This window comes from Ursus maritimus, unplaced genomic scaffold (assembly GCF_017311325.1).
Source record: "Ursus maritimus isolate PB19 unplaced genomic scaffold, ASM1731132v1 scaffold_9, whole genome shotgun sequence".
NCBI classification, from domain to species: Eukaryota; Metazoa; Chordata; class Mammalia; order Carnivora; family Ursidae; genus Ursus; species Ursus maritimus.
In genome coordinates this window covers 46,736,868-46,756,038 of record NW_024427107.1, presented here as the reverse complement: position 1 = coordinate 46,756,038, position 19,171 = coordinate 46,736,868, and the positions used below count along the sequence as shown (strand labels likewise).

The window sequence follows — 19,171 nt, the reverse complement described above, 5'->3', positions numbered from 1 at the left end:
ACTAGGAACTTTAAGTATTGTAAATGCATGACCTGTTTTAATCTTCCCAATAATTCATAACCACTATCATCCTAATTTTTAAAATGAGAAATCTGAGGCTCAGAGAGGTTAGGTAACTTGTCCAAGGTAAAATAACTATTAAAATTTAAAGATAGTTAGAGATAATTCTAGACAGATTTTTTCCTCTTTTCCTATACTCCTGAATATTAGATGGCAGAGTAGGGGGAGATACTGCTTTTTGGTGCATTTTTTTTTTAAGATTTTATTTATTTATTTGAGAGAGAGTAAGAGAGAGAACATGAGCAGGGGGAGGGGCAGAGGGAGAAGGAGACTACCCACTGAGCAGGGAGCCCACCTTGGGGCTCCATCCCAGGACCCAGGGATCATGACCTGAGCTGAAGGCAGATCCTTAACTGACTGAGCCACTTAGGCACCCCCGTTTGGTGCTTATTGACAGTGTTGAGGCATTGGATGAATCCTCACTGAAGCCCACCCTACCTCACAGCACAAGCTGTAGTCCTAAACTCTCATGAGTGCAGGTTTGTAATTAGAAGTTCTCTGAAGAGACGTTTTTCCTGTCCGCATCCAGCCATGGCTGATATAGGCAGATCTCTTGAGATCAGTTGCCTTCTCCTGATTTATGTTTGGCTTTATGTATGTGAGGGGGACAGAAGAGGGAATTTCTATGAGATAACTTCCTATTTTGCTTACATCCTAGACTGTCTCCTATGAAATGTGTGGCTCCTTGAAACCCTTCTAGCCTGAGACAGGAGCAAATGCCTTTGGTGTAAATGGTGGCACCACTGCTCTCAAGTTTAGTGACATAGGATTGTTTCCCTTTATCACCGGGATAGTTGTGCTTTGTTTTTTAACATTTTATCTAGCGTATTTAGGTAATCTACACCAAGGGGGATTTCTCTGCCGTTTGGCAAATTGCTGAAACTAGAGTTCCCAAACTTAGAAGTATTTTAATGGCTCCTGTTAGACTGGGTTTCAGGACTATAGTTGTGCCATGAAATCTAGTGGGGAAAAGAATTGAATCATGGTACGAAGAAAACTGAAGCTCCTTTCTGAATGGGAAGTTACAATACATTTTGGGAATTAGTAGTATCATACGTACTTAGTGCATAACTCCGTTGAGGGGATAGTAGATCTTGCGGATGTTCCAGTATTTTTTTTTTTTTTTTTAAGAAATACTAATTACTTGTGGCTTCACAAATGTTGACTTTTATTTTTTAATATTGGAAATGTTGAAATCTTAGGTTGGAAATACCCTTTTCATCTTTTCAGATTTTCTTTTAGCCTTCTCATATGCTTTGTAATACACTGTCTCTGTGAAGAACCGGTTACTTAAATTTCTAGTATTAAACGCCATATTGAGACTGCTTGTGTGTTTGAAGGCAGTGCCTCACTTGACTCTTCTTGTGTAACTGGTTTCTCATTTCTAAGAGCAGCTGAGGTGAGGAAAGAACACTGTCCATGTAAACACCTTTAAAGGTCCTTTAACTTTAACCTCTCTTAAACTGTGTTTCTTAATCTGTAAATAAAGGGTAATAGTAGGTTACAGGGTTGTTTTAACATGCATCTTCTGATCTCTGACCTACATTTTAAGCTGCATTCTCTCATTCTCCCCTTCCTTTTATAATGGAGGCATCTGTCCTTTCTTGGCTGTTTCCAAGGCATATTTTTAGGGAAGTGGAACTATTTGGCCATCCACCTTTTGTTATGATTCTGTTTTCAAATTTATACTTTTGAACTGATGTTTTTCCTCTGCACACAAGTCAGTGGTTAATAAGCTGATACAAAGTAGGTCTTGTCAGGTCTCTTAAAAGAGTAGATCACTTGTAATTATAAGCGCACTTATTACCACACTTTGTTAATGGAGGAATGCTACAGTTGGAGCCTTTGGAAGTTGAGGACTGTTGGCATTGAAAGCATGGAGAAGGAAAAATATTTCCTGTAGAGCATTTCAATGGGAAGGACTCCTAAAAGGATGTGCATTAACAAATTTGAAGTGACTTACTGAAAAGTAAAAACAATTCTGAGATTTCTCAGTTAAATCTCTATGGTAAAATTAATTTCTTTGGGCTTCATATTTTCTGATATGCTATAGATTAATTATTGTTGGTTTCCAAGAATTTTTAGGTCAGATTTAAAATAGATTTCCTAGCAAGTGGGACACACTGAATGACACTAGAAACATAAAAAGTGTGCTGTGTGGCAGAGGTGTGGCAGCAGCGCCCTCATAAGCTCCTGTTTCTCCACAGCTCTAGTCAGTCTCAGTCTTCCTACATCATCCGGAACCCCCAGCAGAGGCGCATCAGCCAGTCGCAGCCTGTGCGGGGCAGAGATGAAGAACAGGATGACATTGTTTCAGCGGACGTGGAAGAGGTGGTTGTAACTGTCTTCACTGTGGTAGATGAGAGGCTTTTATATGGGAGGGAAGAAGTTTTAGTAGTAGCTTACTACCATTATATATATTTGCTTCCAGGTTTTAGGCTTTTGTTACATATTCTCATTTGTGGTTATACATATTAAAAATACTTTAATAATCCTCAATTTAGTGGAGAATACAAAATTGAAGCATAAGCTTATTTTTACTTAGGGTTAATTTTTAGAAAAGATACCCTTAAGGTTAAAAAAAAGTTTTAGTAGTTTTGTGCAAGGCAGTTTTGAAGGCAGAGAGGATACTGCATCTTCATTAGGTAAGTTTTATAACTGGAAGTTTAAAAAACATAGTCTCTACACAATTGTTATAATTTTAAGGTTCTGTATATGGACAATAATTACTTTAGGGTATGTTGATACAATTTTTGATAGCAAGTTGTCACTAGCCAATGATTTTCAAACTCCTTAGTGTTAAAATTCTCTGTAATTAGGGATCTTCGTATTGTAGTTACTTATTGCTGTGGAGGAACACTGGTAGAGATGTGGGTTTATTATGTACTTTGTCTACAAATAAGATTCTGGATTTAGGTTGAGGTGGTGGAGGGTGTGGCTGGAGAAGAGGATCATCATGATGAACAGGAAGAACATGGGGAAGAAAATGCTGAGGCAGAGGGACAACATGATGAGCATGATGAAGACGGTATGCAGGTTATTTGAAAAATTATTCAGTATGAATAAATCAGGTACTTTTATGGATATTAATACACAGAAAAGCCCCATTTGATGTATAATGAACATAATGTTCAGCATGTTTTCAGCCTAGGGATTCTGTAGCATTCGTTCCAAAATTTTAGGAAGCAGCTGTACACACATACACAAATATATACATATATGCTTATATATATTTATACATATAAAATAATTTATCCTCTTCCTCCTTTACCTTTTGGTTTTGACTTAAAAGTTTTGAGTTTCTCTTTTCTTAAAAGACTTTCTAGAAGTTAAAATGATCATAACCACATTAGTAAACATTTGCAAATTAGAGAAATGGAAAAAAATGATCCATAATCCCACCCAAAATAGTTTGTATTTTTATTTTCAGTCCTCCCCTGTGCTGCCCCATTCCCATGCATGTCTTAGATATTGTATGTATAATTTTTGTGCCTTTCTTTTTTCACCAACAATAATCAATAATTACTTTGGCCTTTTTGCTACATAGTCATCATAACTGTTCTTATTAGTAGCCATCAGATAGACTTTTTGGGGATCGGCTTTATTGAGGCATAATTGACATACAATAAACCACATATTTAAAATTTATAATTTTACATGTTTTGACATGTATATACTGTGAAATTCTAGACAGATCTTTTTATCTTTCTTCCCCTTTTGGAATCCCTATATGTAAAACAGATGAAAATGGAACAGTGGACCTAGCGCAGAGCTCTGCCCACTGGTGGAGGTTCCCCTGCCCAACCCTTTTCACCTCAGGCTATGCAGAACAGATTCTGAATTGGAGTGTAATAGTCTCCTGAGTACCATAACTTGCCTAGTCATTTTTCTCCTACTAAGCAGGCAGTATACTTACTATAGTAGTAATCCCTCCTCTCTGCCCTTTCCTCCCTTCCCTTTCGTTAACGATATTCTGGCTTACTGGAGCCTGTCTTGTTCCACAATGAGTTTGTACTTTTTTTCTCCTTATTTAAATATATTTTCTAGGGAGTGACATGGAGCTGGACTTGTTAGCGGCAGCGGAAACAGAAAGTGACAGTGAAAGTAACCATAGCAACCAAGATAATGCTAGTGGGCGTAGAAGTGTTGTCACTGCAGCAACTGCCGGATCAGAAGCAGGTATGTTACCTTACTCATATCCAACTTTTTTGCTTATACTAAGGCTGTGTGTATATTTAGCATGAGCTGGTTAAACTATACTCCTTATGATTTGCACAAGGGTGGCTAAGTCTTTTATAACTTAATCCTTTTTCCTTGTGGATGTTAGTAAGGAAGATACTTTAATGACTTTTTTTTTTCTTTTCTGATTTTTGAATAATGGATTAATTTTAAGGTTCATTTAGAAGAGTTGTTTTGTAATGAAACTATTTTAATGATGGGTTTTGTGGACTATTGACTATTGACTCTGTTCACAGTATGGCCTGGTGTTCTGTTTAATATATGTATATTTTCCTAAATGAGGGAGTACACTGGTTTTAAATATCAACAAACTGATAATGGTTTCGGTTTTAAAAATAAAAAATTTAGGTGCGAGCAGTGTTCCTGCCTTCTTTTCTGAAGATGATTCGCAATCAAATGACTCAAGTGATTCTGATAGCAGCAGTAGTCAGAGTGATGACATAGAACAGGAGACTTTTATGCTTGATGAGCCATTAGAGAGAACCACAAATAGCTCCCATGCCAATGGTGCTGCTCAAGCTCCCCGGTCCATGCAGTGGGCTGTCCGCAACACCCAGCATCAGCGGGCAGCCAGCACAGCCCCTTCCAGCACATCCACGCCAGCAGGCAAGTTTGAAAACTTTGTATTCTTAAAATACTTAAATAGGTTTTTAAAATTAGGTATGTTCACCTAGACCAATTAAGTAGTTTCATAATAGTTCTTCATTGTTTTGCTGGGTTCAGATACAAAAAGTATTTACATACGCTTATATCAAGGTTTCTCAGTCTCTGTATTATTGCTACTTTGGGCTGAATAATCCTTTATTTGTGATTGTGCGCTGTAGGATGTTCAGGTCCTTGACCTCTGTGCACCAGATGCCGGTAGCAGCAGCCCCCCCTACCCCCTGTGACAACCAAAAATGTCTGTAGACATTGTCAAATGTCCCCTCTTTGGAGTGGGGGCAATAGCAAAACTGCCTCTGGTTGAGAACATTATAGTAATTCTTGTCCCACCTCCTCATCGCCCTCCCTAATCTAGTGTGGTTTAAGGAAAAGTTTTTTGTTCACTTGCCACATTTGCCAGTGCAATTGATCTTTTAGCTTATTTAAATATATACAGTGCTAGAGAAACACAATTAGCATCTGACAACTTGTTGTGGTTGTCCTTTTTTCTTTATAGCGAGTTCAGCGGGTTTGATTTATATTGATCCTTCAAATTTACGCCGGAGTGGTACCATCAGCACGAGTGCTGCAGCTGCAGCAGCTGCTTTGGAAGCTAGCAATGCCAGCAGCTACTTAACATCTGCAAGCAGTTTAGCCAGGGCTTACAGCATTGTTATCAGACAAATCTCGGACTTGATGGGCCTTATTCCTAAGTATAATCACCTAGTGTACTCTCAGATTCCAGCAGCTGTGAAATTGACTTACCAAGATGCAGTAAACTTACAGGTATGAAAACATTGAAAAGTTATTCATTCAAATAAATTTTTTGGCTGTCATTTATGAGCATTCCAGTATAATGGGAATTAATGTTACAAATATTTAAATGTTTACATACTACTACTATATCAATTTTAACTTTATTTGGATAGTTTTAACTATTTTAGTTTGGTCTTCATAGAACTATGTAGAAGAAAAGCTTATTCCCACTTGGAACTGGATGGTCAGTATTATGGATTCTACTGAAGCTCAATTACGTTATGGTTCTGCATTAGCATCTGCTGGTGATCCGGGACATCCAAATCATCCTCTTCACGCTTCTCAGAATTCAGCTCGAAGAGAGAGGATGACTGCACGAGAAGAGGCTAGTTTACGAACCCTGGAAGGCAGACGGTATGAAATTCTTCATATATGCTTATATGTTTAGACAGAACCCTTATGTCCTAGAAAGTTAGCGCTTTTTGATTGCTCTTATATAAAATCTCACTCTGTTTTGAAGAAGGGAGGTACCTTGTATTACTTCTTTTTAAATTGTGTAGTTGAAGCAAAAATAAGTTAATTATAATCCAGGCTATTTTTAAAAAATTCATTCATATTGTAGGAATCTGATGCTACACACTTCTCATTTTTGAAGTAGTTGATATATATTCTTGTGTCCTTATCCCTCAGGTGTCCCCCCTCCCCCTTGAAAGGCATGTATTCATGGGAAGACTTATTTTGGCCATGGTTGAATATGAATGCACGTTGTACTCGGGAAGAGGAGAGTGTGTGCAGTTACCAAAGCTGCTCTTTGATTCCCTCAAATCAAATTCCTTTTCCAACATCTCCCAGTCTGTTGAATTGTATTTAAAGTATATTTCTTTATGTATTTTTTTTGAGATTTTACTTACTTTTTTTTTGGTAGTATGTGCACGTGCAAGAGAGTGAATGGGGGGCAGAGGGAGAGAATCTTCAAGCAGACTCCCTGCTGAGCACGGAGTCTGACATAGGGCTCAGTCTCACGACCCTGAGATCATGACCTGAGCCAAAATCAAGAGTCAGACATTTACCTGACTGAGCCACCCAGGCGCCCCTGTATTTGTTTTTTTTCTGTTCAGTTATAAAATGACCTTTTTCAGGACTAAGAATTAGCCCCAAATTGAACACTAGAGCAGTGAGGCAGTGCTGTATATTGAAAGCGCTGCATCCCTGAAGTTACAGTCCTAGGATTTGGTTCTAGTTGTGGCTCAGGTGAAACAACCTTGCTACTTTGGGAGGAAGACAAGGGCTTAGGAGACTGCTTAGAAACCTTAACAAGATTGTGGTTGGAGTCTACCATTGCAAAGTAATAGTTATTTAAGTAGGGCAAGTGAAGGCCAGGAAGGTGGAGAGAGAGAAGCACTGAAATCTTATAAACAGAATTGAGGGTCTTGTTGAAGGATGGAGCAGGAGGAGGCAGAATTTACACTTAGACTTTGATTCTAAATAAACTAATAGGAAAATTAAGAGAAAAATCTAGAAGAGTATAGAATGGACATACTTGCTTTTGAAAATACTGAGAACTGGGAGAGGATTTGGTGGAAATGTCTAGAATATAAAGTTGAATGCTTGGCAGAGAGCTCTGGACTACTTGGGAAGCCTCTGCTTTCTTGTCCTGGGAAGCCTGCTCCACAAAAAGACACAGATTGTCTTTGTTAGGCTAGTCACTCCCTGAAGAACAGAGTTCTGATAATAAATCTAGATTGGTGACAGGGTTCTCCCTTTATCTCACTATAGCTCTTACATTAATAGAATAGCCTTATTGAGATATAATTCACATATTGTACAATTGACCCATTTAAGTGTACAGTTCCATACTTTTGAGTATATTCAGAGCTATGCAACCATCATCACAATTAATTTTGGAATATTTTTATCATTTCCATGAGAATATCTATTAGTAGTCATGTTCTATTTTCCTCTACCTTCCCACCCTAAGCAACCACTGATCTACACTTTCTTTGTAGTTTTTCCTATTCTGGACATTTCCTATAGATGGAATCATACAATATATATGGTATTCTGTGCCTGGCTTCTTTTACCTAGCATAATGGTTTGAAGGTACATCCAGGTTTAGCATTATCAGTCAATGCATTACTTCCTAGTAATATTTCATTGTATGGATATGCCACATTTTTTTTAATCCATTCATAAGTTGGGTTTTTCAACCTTTTGGCTCTTGTGAATAATGCAGCTGTGAAAACTTGTGTACAGGTTTTTGTATAGACATGTTTTCAGTTATCTTGGGTAAATACGTAACTGTGGAATTGCTAGATCATATGGTAATTCTCTCTTTTAACCTTTTGAGGAACTGCCAGACTTTTCCACCGTGGCTACACTTAATAGCAGTGTGTGAGGCTTCTAATTCTCTACGTCCTAGCTAACATTTGTTACTAACTTTTTTATTGCAGCCATCCTAGTGTATGTGAAGCGGTATCTCATTGTGGTTTTGATTTGCATTTCCCTAATGGCTAAATGATGAGCATCGTTTCATGGGCTTATTGGTCATTTGTATATCTTCTTTGGGGAAATGTCTGCTTAGATTCTTTTGCCCATTTTTTAATTAGCTTGTCTTTTTGTTATTGAGTTGTATGAGTTACTTATATTTTCTGAATGTAAGTTCCTTATCAGATACATGACTTGGCAGAAATTTTGTCCCATCCTGTGTGTGTTTTCTTTTCATTTTTTTGATGGTGTCCTTTGAAGGATGTAAGTTTTTAATTTTGATAAAGTCTAATTCTGTGTGTGCTTTCTTGTTGTGTTTTGGTGTCATGTTAGGTAGTAGTTCTCACCATGTAATTCTGCAGAATAGCAGCATCAGCATCACCTAGGAGCTTGTTAGAAATACAAAATTTGGGGCCCCACCCTAGACCTACTAAAAACTTACGGAGATGTGGCCACAGTCTGTCTCAACAAGGCCTCCAGGAGATTTTGATAAGACACTAAAGTTTGAGAACCATTGTCTTTAGGGAAGAAGTTCCTTTTCCCATTCCAAAGGATACTGGAAATCCTTTCCCGAATAAAAGCATAGGACAGTGGGGCGCCTGAGTGGCTCAGTCAGTTAAATGTTTGACTCTTAATTTTGGCTCAGGTCATGATCTCAGGGTCATGAAAGTTCCACGTTGGGCTGAGCTCAGCAGGGAGTCTGCTTAGATTCTCTTTATCTCCCTCTGCTCAGCTCCCCCCCACTCTCTCTCTAAAATAAGTAAATCTTTAAGAAAAAAAAGTAGAGGACCACCCAGGGTTAATGAGTTTTGATTTATTGATATTCTCAGTTCCTAATTTTCCATATTTATGATTGTGGTAAGTTTCACATTTGTGTCCTTTTTAAAAACATTTTCATTTCTTTTTCCTCATACAGACGTGCCACATTGCTTAGTGCCCGTCAAGGAATGATGTCTGCCCGAGGGGACTTCCTCAATTACGCTTTGTCTTTAATGCGGTCTCATAATGATGAGCATTCTGATGTTCTTCCAGTTTTGGATGTTTGCTCACTGAAGCATGTGGCATATGTTTTTCAAGCCCTTATATATTGGATTAAAGCAATGAATCAGCAGACAACATTGGATACTCCTCAACTGGAACGCAAAAGGTATCCATACTTACCATGAGGTTGGTTTAGGAAATACTTAATTGCTCAATGTGGTCTTTATTAGTATATTGTCCGACTTTGGGAGCGAGGAGAACAGCGTTGCAGAAGAGAAATAGTACGGGAACATTTCATGTGGGAAAGAGGGCTTGAGTCTCCATAGCTACTCCTCACTTAAAACAGGAAACCTGAGAATCCAGTTAAGCTTTATGTTTGATGTAGTTTGTCATGTTTTCTATTAGAGTTTGTGTAAGTACTCAATATTTCTTAATGTGATTATCCATTTGCTTCTTTGAGCCTATTTTGTAATTGGAGTACATTTGGCTGGTCAATCTACCATTCCCAGTGTTTGAAATTGGCTAGATACTTAACTGACTTTTTCAGTGCTTTTTGCTTATAGTTCCCATCACCTTTGCTCCATACTTCATGTAAAATGACTCACTTGTCTTTTTAAAGGACACGAGAACTCTTGGAACTGGGTATTGATAATGAAGATTCAGAACATGAAAATGATGATGACACCAATCAAAGTTAGTGTACAGAAAATCTGCTAATCTACTTCAAGAAATGGCTGCCTCAGTATTTCCCCTTCAAGCTTTTTAACTTCATTATTTTCTGTCGGGGTGGGAATTTCTCTTTTCTTCTCTATGTCCCATTTCTTTGCATTTTCTGTCCATTTTTCCTTATATATCCTTGAGTTATTTGCTTCATAAATAAGGATGAATTAAATGTTATGAACTTTTTAACAGTTGGAATTTTTTTCTATTTTATCTTTGTATCCTTTGTATTTTAGTTTTATGTTTGCCTTTATATTTTTAAGTATGTAAGTACAACATTTTTAAAAGTCTTAGCAGAACCTTTATTAATGCTAATGCAAAATAGGTTTAGTCAAGGAAATGAGAAATACAGTTATATATCCAAATATCAAAACTCTTTAAGAGTTAATGCAATAAAAAGAAAATATTCCAAACTCAAGAAATTTTGGGATATTCTGCCGTCTCTTTGTAGTTTTTAGCTATTATTTAAGTGGAATTAAAAAAAACTTTTTTAAGTGGGGTCAAATATCCTGTCCCCTTGCCTATTTCTTAACAGCTAGTACTTTTATTCAGCCCAGAGAAAGACAACTGACCTAACTGCTGTTGTTTGAAAACCCACCCCATAGCTCACTATTTTTACAGCATACTGTACACTGTCTAAAGTTTTATTCCATTAAGGTGTTCTTGTTCTGACTTACTGTTGAGATGAATGAGATGTCCAGACATTTTTGTCGTGTAGAGAAAGCAGAACTTAAAAGTAAGCAAATGCTCAAATCTCACCTCTTGACCTTTTCCTCCTTTTAAGAGTCATTAGTGAGCCATGTCCTGAATATGCTTAGGAAGCTAGCTCTATTCAGGTCTGAATCCCTAGAGAGAGAAAGATATGGGAAATGTTTGTCTAATACAAAAATGGAATAATATTTGTTACTGCTAATACTTTTTTCCCCCTAAGTTTTTATTGTTGTGTTAAAATACACATAATAGAATTTACCATTATACTCATTTTAAATTGCTGATATTTTGAATTATCACCTAAAGATATCAAAAGTTTGGACAATCAAACTTGTTTTTGGTTTTTGGGTGATATTAAAATTTCATAAAGAGGGAACAGGAATTTTGGATTGAGCAGATTAAGATTCTTTTACCCTTCCCCAGTAATTAATATTTTCTAAAACACAAACACTTTTATCTCTTTATGTTTAGGTGCTACTTTGAATGATAAGGATGATGACTCTCTTCCTGCAGAAACTGGTCAAAACCATCCATTTTTCCGACGCTCAGACTCCATGACATTCCTTGGATGTATACCCCCAAATCCATTTGAAGTGCCTCTGGCTGAAGCCATCCCCTTGGCTGATCAGCCACATCTGTTGCAGGTGATTTAGATAAATTAGTCTTACAAGGTTTCTTTTTAAGTGACTTTATTTATTTTTTTTTTAAGTGTTCAGTGTAACTAGAATATTTCTGTTAAAATTCCAGCCAAACGCTAGAAAGGAGGATCTTTTTGGCCGTCCCAGTCAGGGTCTTTATTCTTCATCTGCCAGTAGTGGGAAATGCTTAATGGAGGTTACAGTGGATAGAAACTGCCTTGAGGTAAGATAATAAAAATCTTCACAATATAACATTTGTGTATGAGAACTTGTCCCAGTATCTAGAGTTTTTGGAAATGCATTAATCCAGAATATTGTATTGCCTCAAATAATGGAAGTATCAGAAATTCCTACCTTATGACATAATGCCATATAATTTCATAATTCGTCAGTGTCACTAACCTGCTTTGAGACTAACTTGTTTAATGTCAAGTGTCTTTGTCTATGAAATGGCAGTTTCATTATGTGTTTTGCCGATTTCACAGAGTTGAATTTTGTAATGCTGCTGGAAATTAAATCTATATATGTAATGCATATTACCTTATATATATGAGCATATAGTGTAATGGCCTGAAACTTTTCTTTATAACTGTAGAATGTGAATAAATAAGGTAAAATTATTCAACAAGACATTATTAATATTATCTAGTAGGTGAGGTCTCAGTCTTTATAACCATGTTGAGTAGAAAGCATTTTTATCCTGATTTTATGGGTAAAAAATTAAGGCTTACGGAGATTACATAAATTTCTTGTGGGAATGTCTGTTGTTATACAACTAGGTAAGTAGCAGATCTAGTTTTCAGATAAAAGTCTGATTTGAGAGCCTAAAATTACACAGTCCGTACTGTTTTTCCAGTGAAAACATAATAAACACATTTAAGAGCAGAATTTTCTTTATTATATAAGTGATAAAAGAGAATGCAATCCTGCAAATATTGAAAATACATAGGATATTATAGTAACCACAGATACTATAAAGAATCCTTTAAAAGTTCTCTGAGGCTGGTATGGTAAATGCATATTCGTGCAGTTTTCATTAGTGGTTAGCAAAGGGAATCAGAGAAAAGAAACAGGCTGCATCTTTGTAGTTGAAGCACTAGAAAGGAATTACTTAACTCCCATGTGATTTCTGTGGAGTACCAGTAAGTTGAAAAGGAAATCTAGTCATTTTTTTTTAATGCATAACTTTTATATGTAAAAATTCATAGGTTCTCCCAACTAAAATGTCTTATGCTGCCAATTTGAAAAACGTAATGAACATGCAAAATCGGCAAAAAAAGGAAGGGGAAGAACAGAATGTGGTGCCAGAAGAAGCTGAAAGTTCAAAACCAGGGCCATCTGCTCATGATCTCGCAGCACAATTGAAAAGCAGTTTACTAGCAGAAATAGGACTGACTGAAAGTGAAGGGCCACCTCTTACATCTTTCAGGTATTTGCTAAGTGGAGATAGTTTTTCTGTTGCATTACTTTATGGGTATTATAATTCTTATGAGAATTTTTATTTAGTAATTGTATGATTTTATTTCATTTGTATGTAAATAATAAAGTGTTTTCCTGATTTATAATCAGATATTTAAATATGTGAGTTTTCTGGATTTTGGGGGTGACTATATAGTCATTGATTGGCATTCTGATTTTCTCCTCACTTCACTGAGGAAATTCTAAGACTCTGTCTTTTAATGTTCAGTACTGAGTTAAAGTATGTCCATGTCAAATTGTCAATTAATAGACGTGTTACCAGCAGTTCAACAAAGGAAAACATGTGAATGACTAGAAAAGAGCTTTCTAGATTTGTGACTCTCACACTTGCTTGGGCTCCTTTGCCCAGGTTCACAGTTGGTTATTATCTTGTAAGAAAGAGGTAGGTTCTTTGCTTTCCCAATAAAAATTTGCTAGTGCACACTGTGGCTCAGTATGGCTGATCATCAAATGATTTGTTGAGTACAAATGGCTTACAGAATGTCAGAAAATTATTTTTGCTTAGGAAACTATATACATTTTATATACACAGTCCAACAACTATAAAAGGCAAGGAAGAATTGTGGACTGGGGGGGCCCAAGCTTTTTAGAGATGATATGGCTTGAGCTGAGATGGTTAGAACGTGTAGAAGCAAACACTGAAGGAGAGAAGAATGAGAGGTTAGGGAGACGAGGTAGAAAGCTGTTACTAGTTGAGGCTAGTGGTAAAAAGGGGCTGAAGTAGAATATTGCGTTTGGGGATGGATAGGAAATTACAGAGAGAGAGAAACACATGAAGGCCTTAATCACCGTGGAAGAGCAGGGGAAAGAGACATTTAAAATTTGTTTCAAGTTTGTGCAATAGGGAAGTAGATGCCACTACTGAAAGAAAGCAAGAGGCAGTGTCTTTGAAGTTGAAGAGGTTATATTCAGTTTTCCTTTGTTGAGTTGGACTTGTGTGAATACAGTGGAAATTCTGGTCTGTTATGAAAATTTGAACTGGAGAGGGATCTAGGAGTCACCCAAATGAAAAGGGATGATGGACTTTAAGAAGAGGTAAAATTGAAGATGAAGGTAGGCAGCTGGGAGATGTATGCTTATATAAAGGACAGAAGAAATGATGGAATAAAAATGAGAAGTTCTGTGATGAATGAGTAGTTACAGAAAAATTCTGTTAGGATGTGATTTGAAGTACTTAAGACTTCAGAATATGAAAAGACCAAGAAAATTATTGTCATTGACCAAAAATCAGGGAATTTTTGTAGTTGGCTAAATTACTTCCCACTCTCCCCTTAAACCTCTTGCAGGCCACAGTGTAGCTTCATGGGAATGGTTATTTCCCACGATATGCTGTTAGGACGTTGGCGCCTTTCCTTGGAACTATTTGGCAGGGTGTTCATGGAAGATGTTGGAGCAGAACCTGGATCAGTATGTATTTTGAGCACTTTTAATTCTGTTCTGCCTGGTAAGAACTTATGTCAGAGAATAATTCTGTCGTGCACTTTTTTTTTTTTTTAAGATCTTAACTGAATTGGGTGGTTTTGAAGTAAAAGAATCAAAATTCCGTAGAGAAATGGAAAAACTGAGGAACCAGCAGTCAAGAGATTTATCACTAGAGGTAAAGGTATTCAGATTTTCTTATACTATACATATAGTGTGCCATTTATATGAAGTTTAAAACCAATAATCTTATTAGGGATATGTTTTGTGTAATTAAAATTTTAATAAATGGTAATCACCATATTTAGAGTAGTGGTTATCTCTGGCGGTTGGTTTCCTAACATCTTCTCATGATCAGTGAATATTTTCAGTTTTTTTAATGTTTTTGATGTCCTTTATTCCATTGAGGTTATTATATACCATTGATGTTCAGATTGTCTCTTTGGCTAGTGGGAGTCCTGAGTCCTTTTTGGCTCCTCTGTCCTTTTGACAGGACTCCAACAATCTTCAATAACTTCTTTACTTTTTGGTATGTTTCATCTTTTGCATTTCCTGTCACAGACCTTAAATCAACCATTTCTTCAAGAAGCCTTGGTTCCTTTTAGTAGGAAAAGTATTTCGAGATTATAATCTGGGCTGTAGGTTGCTCATTGCCTACTAGGTTGGTCATGGTTTCTAGGTCTTTTCAGTGGATAGAGCTAGGAAATTTTCCTTTTAAAAAAAAAGAGAAATTACATCATAAGTGCATACTTGATACTTCCAATTCAAATTCAAGATTTAGGATCACATAATTGTTTTATTGCCACCTCTTAGTCTTTATCTCCTTTCTTCCAAACCAACTTCCCAGCTACACTAAGAAAATTTACTCATTTGCTTTTATCTTAACAGCATATACCCGGCAGTCTTAGAATCATGACATCAACACTACCACCCCAAAATGATTATTGAAAATAGCTTAAGATTTATTTGCAGTTTTTTGTCCTTAGAGATATAGTCAGATTACTTCAAGTCACTTGAAAAAATTTTTCTTTGCGTGGTTTTGCTACTAATCTGCATATAATCAGGGCCTTTTTCTTTTTGCTTTCAGTTTTTAGGGATTACTTTCTCCCCTTTTCTTGGTTTGATTTTGTCATTAATGTAAAATATCTACAATAGTGCAAGGCCAACTCTACAGAAGAAGTTATATTTAGGGAAATCTAGTTTCTATTTCTGTCTCTTTTACCATGCCCCCAACTTCTCCCCTTCAGGGTTGTTTTTGTGTTTTGTTCTTTTTTTGTTTTCCCTCCTTTAAAAAAAAAAAAAGTAATCGTGCATGTGTGTGTATGTATTCATTACCCATCTCTCTTCCTACTCCTGACCCTGAGTGTGCTATACATTTTACTCCATCTTGCTTTTCCCAGATAACAGTACATCCCACTGGTGAAGCCATCACTGTATAGAGCAGTGTTCTGCCTTCCTTTTACAGCTGCTATGTCATAGTACTGCATTTTATGGTTTTATCAGTTTTTTTTTAAGATTTTATTTATTTATTTGAGAGAGACAGAGATAGCGACAGAGAGCATGAGTGGGGAGGAGAGGGAGAAGCAGACTCCCTGCTGAGCAGGGCACGGGACGCGGTACTTGATCCTAGGACCCTGGTATCATGACCTGAACCGAAGGCAGGCGCTTAATTGACTGAGCCGCCCAGGCACCCTGCCAATCTCTTATTGATAGACATTTGGGTTTATTTCTAATCTTCTGCTACAAATAGTGGTTTGTGTTTTTCTTTTTGGCTAGTGTGTATGTCTTTGAGATAGATGCTTAGATGTAGAACCTAGACATGGGTCAAAGGGTATATATATGCATATATAATTTTGGCAAATACTGGAAGATAACTTCTGCGCAATGGTAATATATTTTTGCACTTGCAACACATTAATGTGAGATGCCTCTCTATTGTCCTGCCAGCAGTTTGTCAAATGTTTAGATTTTTGCTAATCTGATAGGTAAGAAATGGCATCTCGTGTAGTTTTAATTTGCGTTTCCCTTATGAGCAAAGTTAAACATTTTCTATGAACTGTTTGGTATATCTTGCCCATTTTTTTCTATTGTTTTTTTCCCTCAATTTTTTAGATTTTTACAAATATGTTATTTTAGAATGCTATGTATACTATTGGATGTATATCTTTGTCTGTAACAGAACACACCCACCAATCATTTTCCCAGCTTGTCATTTTTCTTTTACTTTGCTTGTGGTTTTCTGTCACCAAAGGAATATCCTGTGTATTTGCTGGGGTTTTTTTTGTTTGTTTGTTTGTGTTTGGTTTTAAAACACACTTTTGATTTAGTTGGAATTATCCTGGTATATTCCAAAATTGAACAAATTGGTGTTTTCCAGTAGGCTTATTAAGAAAATGTTAGACTGAGTTAAATTCCATTATCCTGATCTAATAATGCAAGACATTTTTATATGCTTTAGAGTGTTTTTTTATTTGGGGCCGGGGGTGGCGAGTGGGTGGCTCAGTTGATTAAGCGTCTGAGTCTTGATTTCAGCTCAGGTCATGATCTCAGGATCGTGAGATCTGTGTGATACTGAGCCCAGTGCAGAGTCTGCTTAAGATTTTCTCTCTCCCTCTCTGCCCGCCCGCACCCCCATGCTCACTTTCTCTCCCTCTCTCTCTCTCTCAAGAAAAAAAATTTTTTAATTTGGAACTATAAGCTTCTGAGAACCCAGATTACTTTGTAGTTAAACTCTCAAGAAGAAACTAAAATTACAGTTTCATATTTTATATAGAAAAATTTCAAGGTGGTTTCTAACATTGAACTTCACTACTTTTTGGTGCATTTTAATAGGTTGATCGGGATCGGGATCTTCTTATTCAGCAGACCATGAGGCAGCTTAACAATCACTTTGGTCGAAGATGTGCTACTACGCCAATGGCTGTACACAGAGTAAAAGTCACATTTAAGGATGAGCCAGGAGAGGGCAGTGGTGTAGCACGAAGTTTTTATACAGCCATTGCACAAGCATTTTTGTCAAATGAAAAACTGCCAAATTTAGACTGTATCCAAAATGCCAACAAAGGCACTCATACAAGTAAGTACTCTACAGATAACAAGCATCATAAAAATTATTTGGATGGATGGACTTAGTAAAGGGGATTAAGAGGAGAAAAATTCTTGTTTCGTCAAAACAATTATAATCACAGTTAAAAGTATAGTGGGAGCACGTTAGTGTACATTCACAACTTTATACAATTTTATTCTAGATTAATGATTTAATCTTGTTTAAACGACTGTAATCAAACAGTTTAGCACTTTGCTCTTTTACTGCCCCATTTATTTTCATAAATGTGATGGTAGTAGTGAGTTTCTCATCTCAATTGTTACATGTTTGGGGAGTGGGACATTGTAAACTCTTTGGTAATAGAAAAACTCATTGAGCACATTACAGTATTTCCACCACCCCGTGTATTTAATTAGCACATACACTTACGAAAATACTATTCTCTAGAGCAGTGCTATTCAGAGTACAATTTGCAGAGTCGCTACCAGTCCCCAGTGAGATAAGGAGCTTGCAACCAAATATAGATTGGCTGACTGTATTACTAACCTCACTGTATAATTTAGCGAGACTTTGTTTTTTTTGGTAATAAGATTTTCTGTTTAACATCCTGGCTCAAGTTCTATCTCCATAAGGACCAGCAGTTAGGGATTAGGATTCTTACCTAATTTTCAAATTAAAAAAAAAATCTGAAAATTAGAGATGCCTTAAGTAGGTTATAATTAGGGATTCATGTAAAGTGGTGGCAGAAATTGTCATCTTGTAGGTGGATAATTCAGCGGGAGGGAATTACTAAGAAAATCCTGTATTTCACCTAGACTGTAGTGACACTGTATTGGGAGTTCTGTAAGCAGCCACCATAGAGGCTGAATGAGCTCCAAGAAGGACTGAGGATGAAAGATGCGTATAGTACTCCAGCCTTTCATCATTAGTTTTACCATTTGACTTTCTGTAGTCTTATAATAAAAAGAAACTGGCAAATGTGAATGAGGGAACCTGGGAAGTCATAACACTTCAGAAGTAACTTTTCTGCACTCTCTTTAGGAAACCGTACTTTGGCTTATTTTGCTCAAGGTTTTGAAAATAATAATAGCTGATGTTTTAGGTGTCCTATAATGCTTTATGCCCAAAACTAAGCATAAAGAGGGGCGCCTGGGTGGCACAGCGGTTAAGCGTCTGCCTTCGGCTCAGGGCGTGATCCCGGCGTTATGGGATCGAGCCCCACATCAGGCTCCTCCGCTATGAGCCTGCTTCTTCCTCTCCCACTCCCCCTGCTTGTGTTCCCTCTCTCGCTGGCTGTCTCTATCTCTGTCGAATAAATAAATAAAAAATCTTTAAAAAAAAAAAAAACTAAGAATAAAGAAAATAGATAGGACTCTAAACACAAGAAATCTCAGCATTATTTATGGTGAAACTAACAGCCCTGGTTGCTACATATTATTTCACAATTGTGACATAATTCATTAAATACTGAGTGAACATCTATTACATGCCAGGTACAGTCTATACAATTACCCCCAACCTTCAAAACTAGAGGGAGAATCAGAGAAAGGTACTAACACAAATGCTACGAGAGATAACCTTCACCTGTCATGTTATTTGTCTCATGTCCTCACATAGACTTTGAAAGTTAAAGTAGTTGCATTTACATGTATCTAAGCAAAGCGTGTTTCATATTTTCTTCCAGGTTTAATGCAGAGATTAAGGAACAGAGGAGAGAGGGATCGGGAAAGGGAGAGAGAAAGGGAAATGAGAAGGAGCAGTGGCTTGCGAGCAGGTTCTCGGAGAGATCGAGATAGGTGAGATCATTTTGTATCTTTTACTGAATATCACTTTTTTGAGTGAAATTGGAGGTAGGCCTATAATGAGAGGGTCTCAATTATGGACTGTTTTTTTAGAAAAACTTTTAATATTTGGGTAAATGAGTAGTAACTATAGTGTTAGTATAATGTTCTGCTTTTAAAACCGTGGGGCAGCTGAAATTACATAACTTAATATC

At 36.9% G+C, this 19,171-nt stretch overlaps 1 protein-coding gene and 1 long non-coding RNA gene across 3 annotated transcripts in view; one reads left to right on the top strand and one right to left on the bottom strand.

Annotated features, from left to right (window-relative positions):
• UBR5 (ubiquitin protein ligase E3 component n-recognin 5) overlaps positions 1-19,171 on the top strand; it is a 133,212-nt gene that overhangs the window by 99,510 nt on the left and 14,531 nt on the right. For both annotated transcript variants that reach the window (XM_040625554.1, XM_040625553.1), the window contains exons 35-49: positions 2,268-2,391; positions 2,977-3,088; positions 4,108-4,239; positions 4,648-4,905; positions 5,459-5,727; positions 5,900-6,111; positions 9,098-9,328; positions 9,782-9,855; positions 11,065-11,237; positions 11,341-11,454; positions 12,440-12,660; positions 13,997-14,117; positions 14,209-14,307; positions 16,962-17,205; positions 18,860-18,971. In XM_040625554.1, the coding sequence (XP_040481488.1) occupies positions 2,268-2,391; positions 2,977-3,088; positions 4,108-4,239; positions 4,648-4,905; positions 5,459-5,727; positions 5,900-6,111; positions 9,098-9,328; positions 9,782-9,855; positions 11,065-11,237; positions 11,341-11,454; positions 12,440-12,660; positions 13,997-14,117; positions 14,209-14,307; positions 16,962-17,205; positions 18,860-18,971 (2,496 nt within the window). The remainder of the gene's footprint in view (positions 1-2,267; positions 2,392-2,976; positions 3,089-4,107; positions 4,240-4,647; positions 4,906-5,458; positions 5,728-5,899; positions 6,112-9,097; positions 9,329-9,781; positions 9,856-11,064; positions 11,238-11,340; positions 11,455-12,439; positions 12,661-13,996; positions 14,118-14,208; positions 14,308-16,961; positions 17,206-18,859; positions 18,972-19,171) is intronic.
• LOC121101645 overlaps positions 14,397-19,171 on the bottom strand; it is a 42,389-nt gene continuing 37,614 nt past the window's right edge. The window contains exon 2 of the long non-coding RNA XR_005833617.1: positions 14,397-14,840. This is a non-coding gene — a long non-coding RNA (uncharacterized LOC121101645). The remainder of the gene's footprint in view (positions 14,841-19,171) is intronic.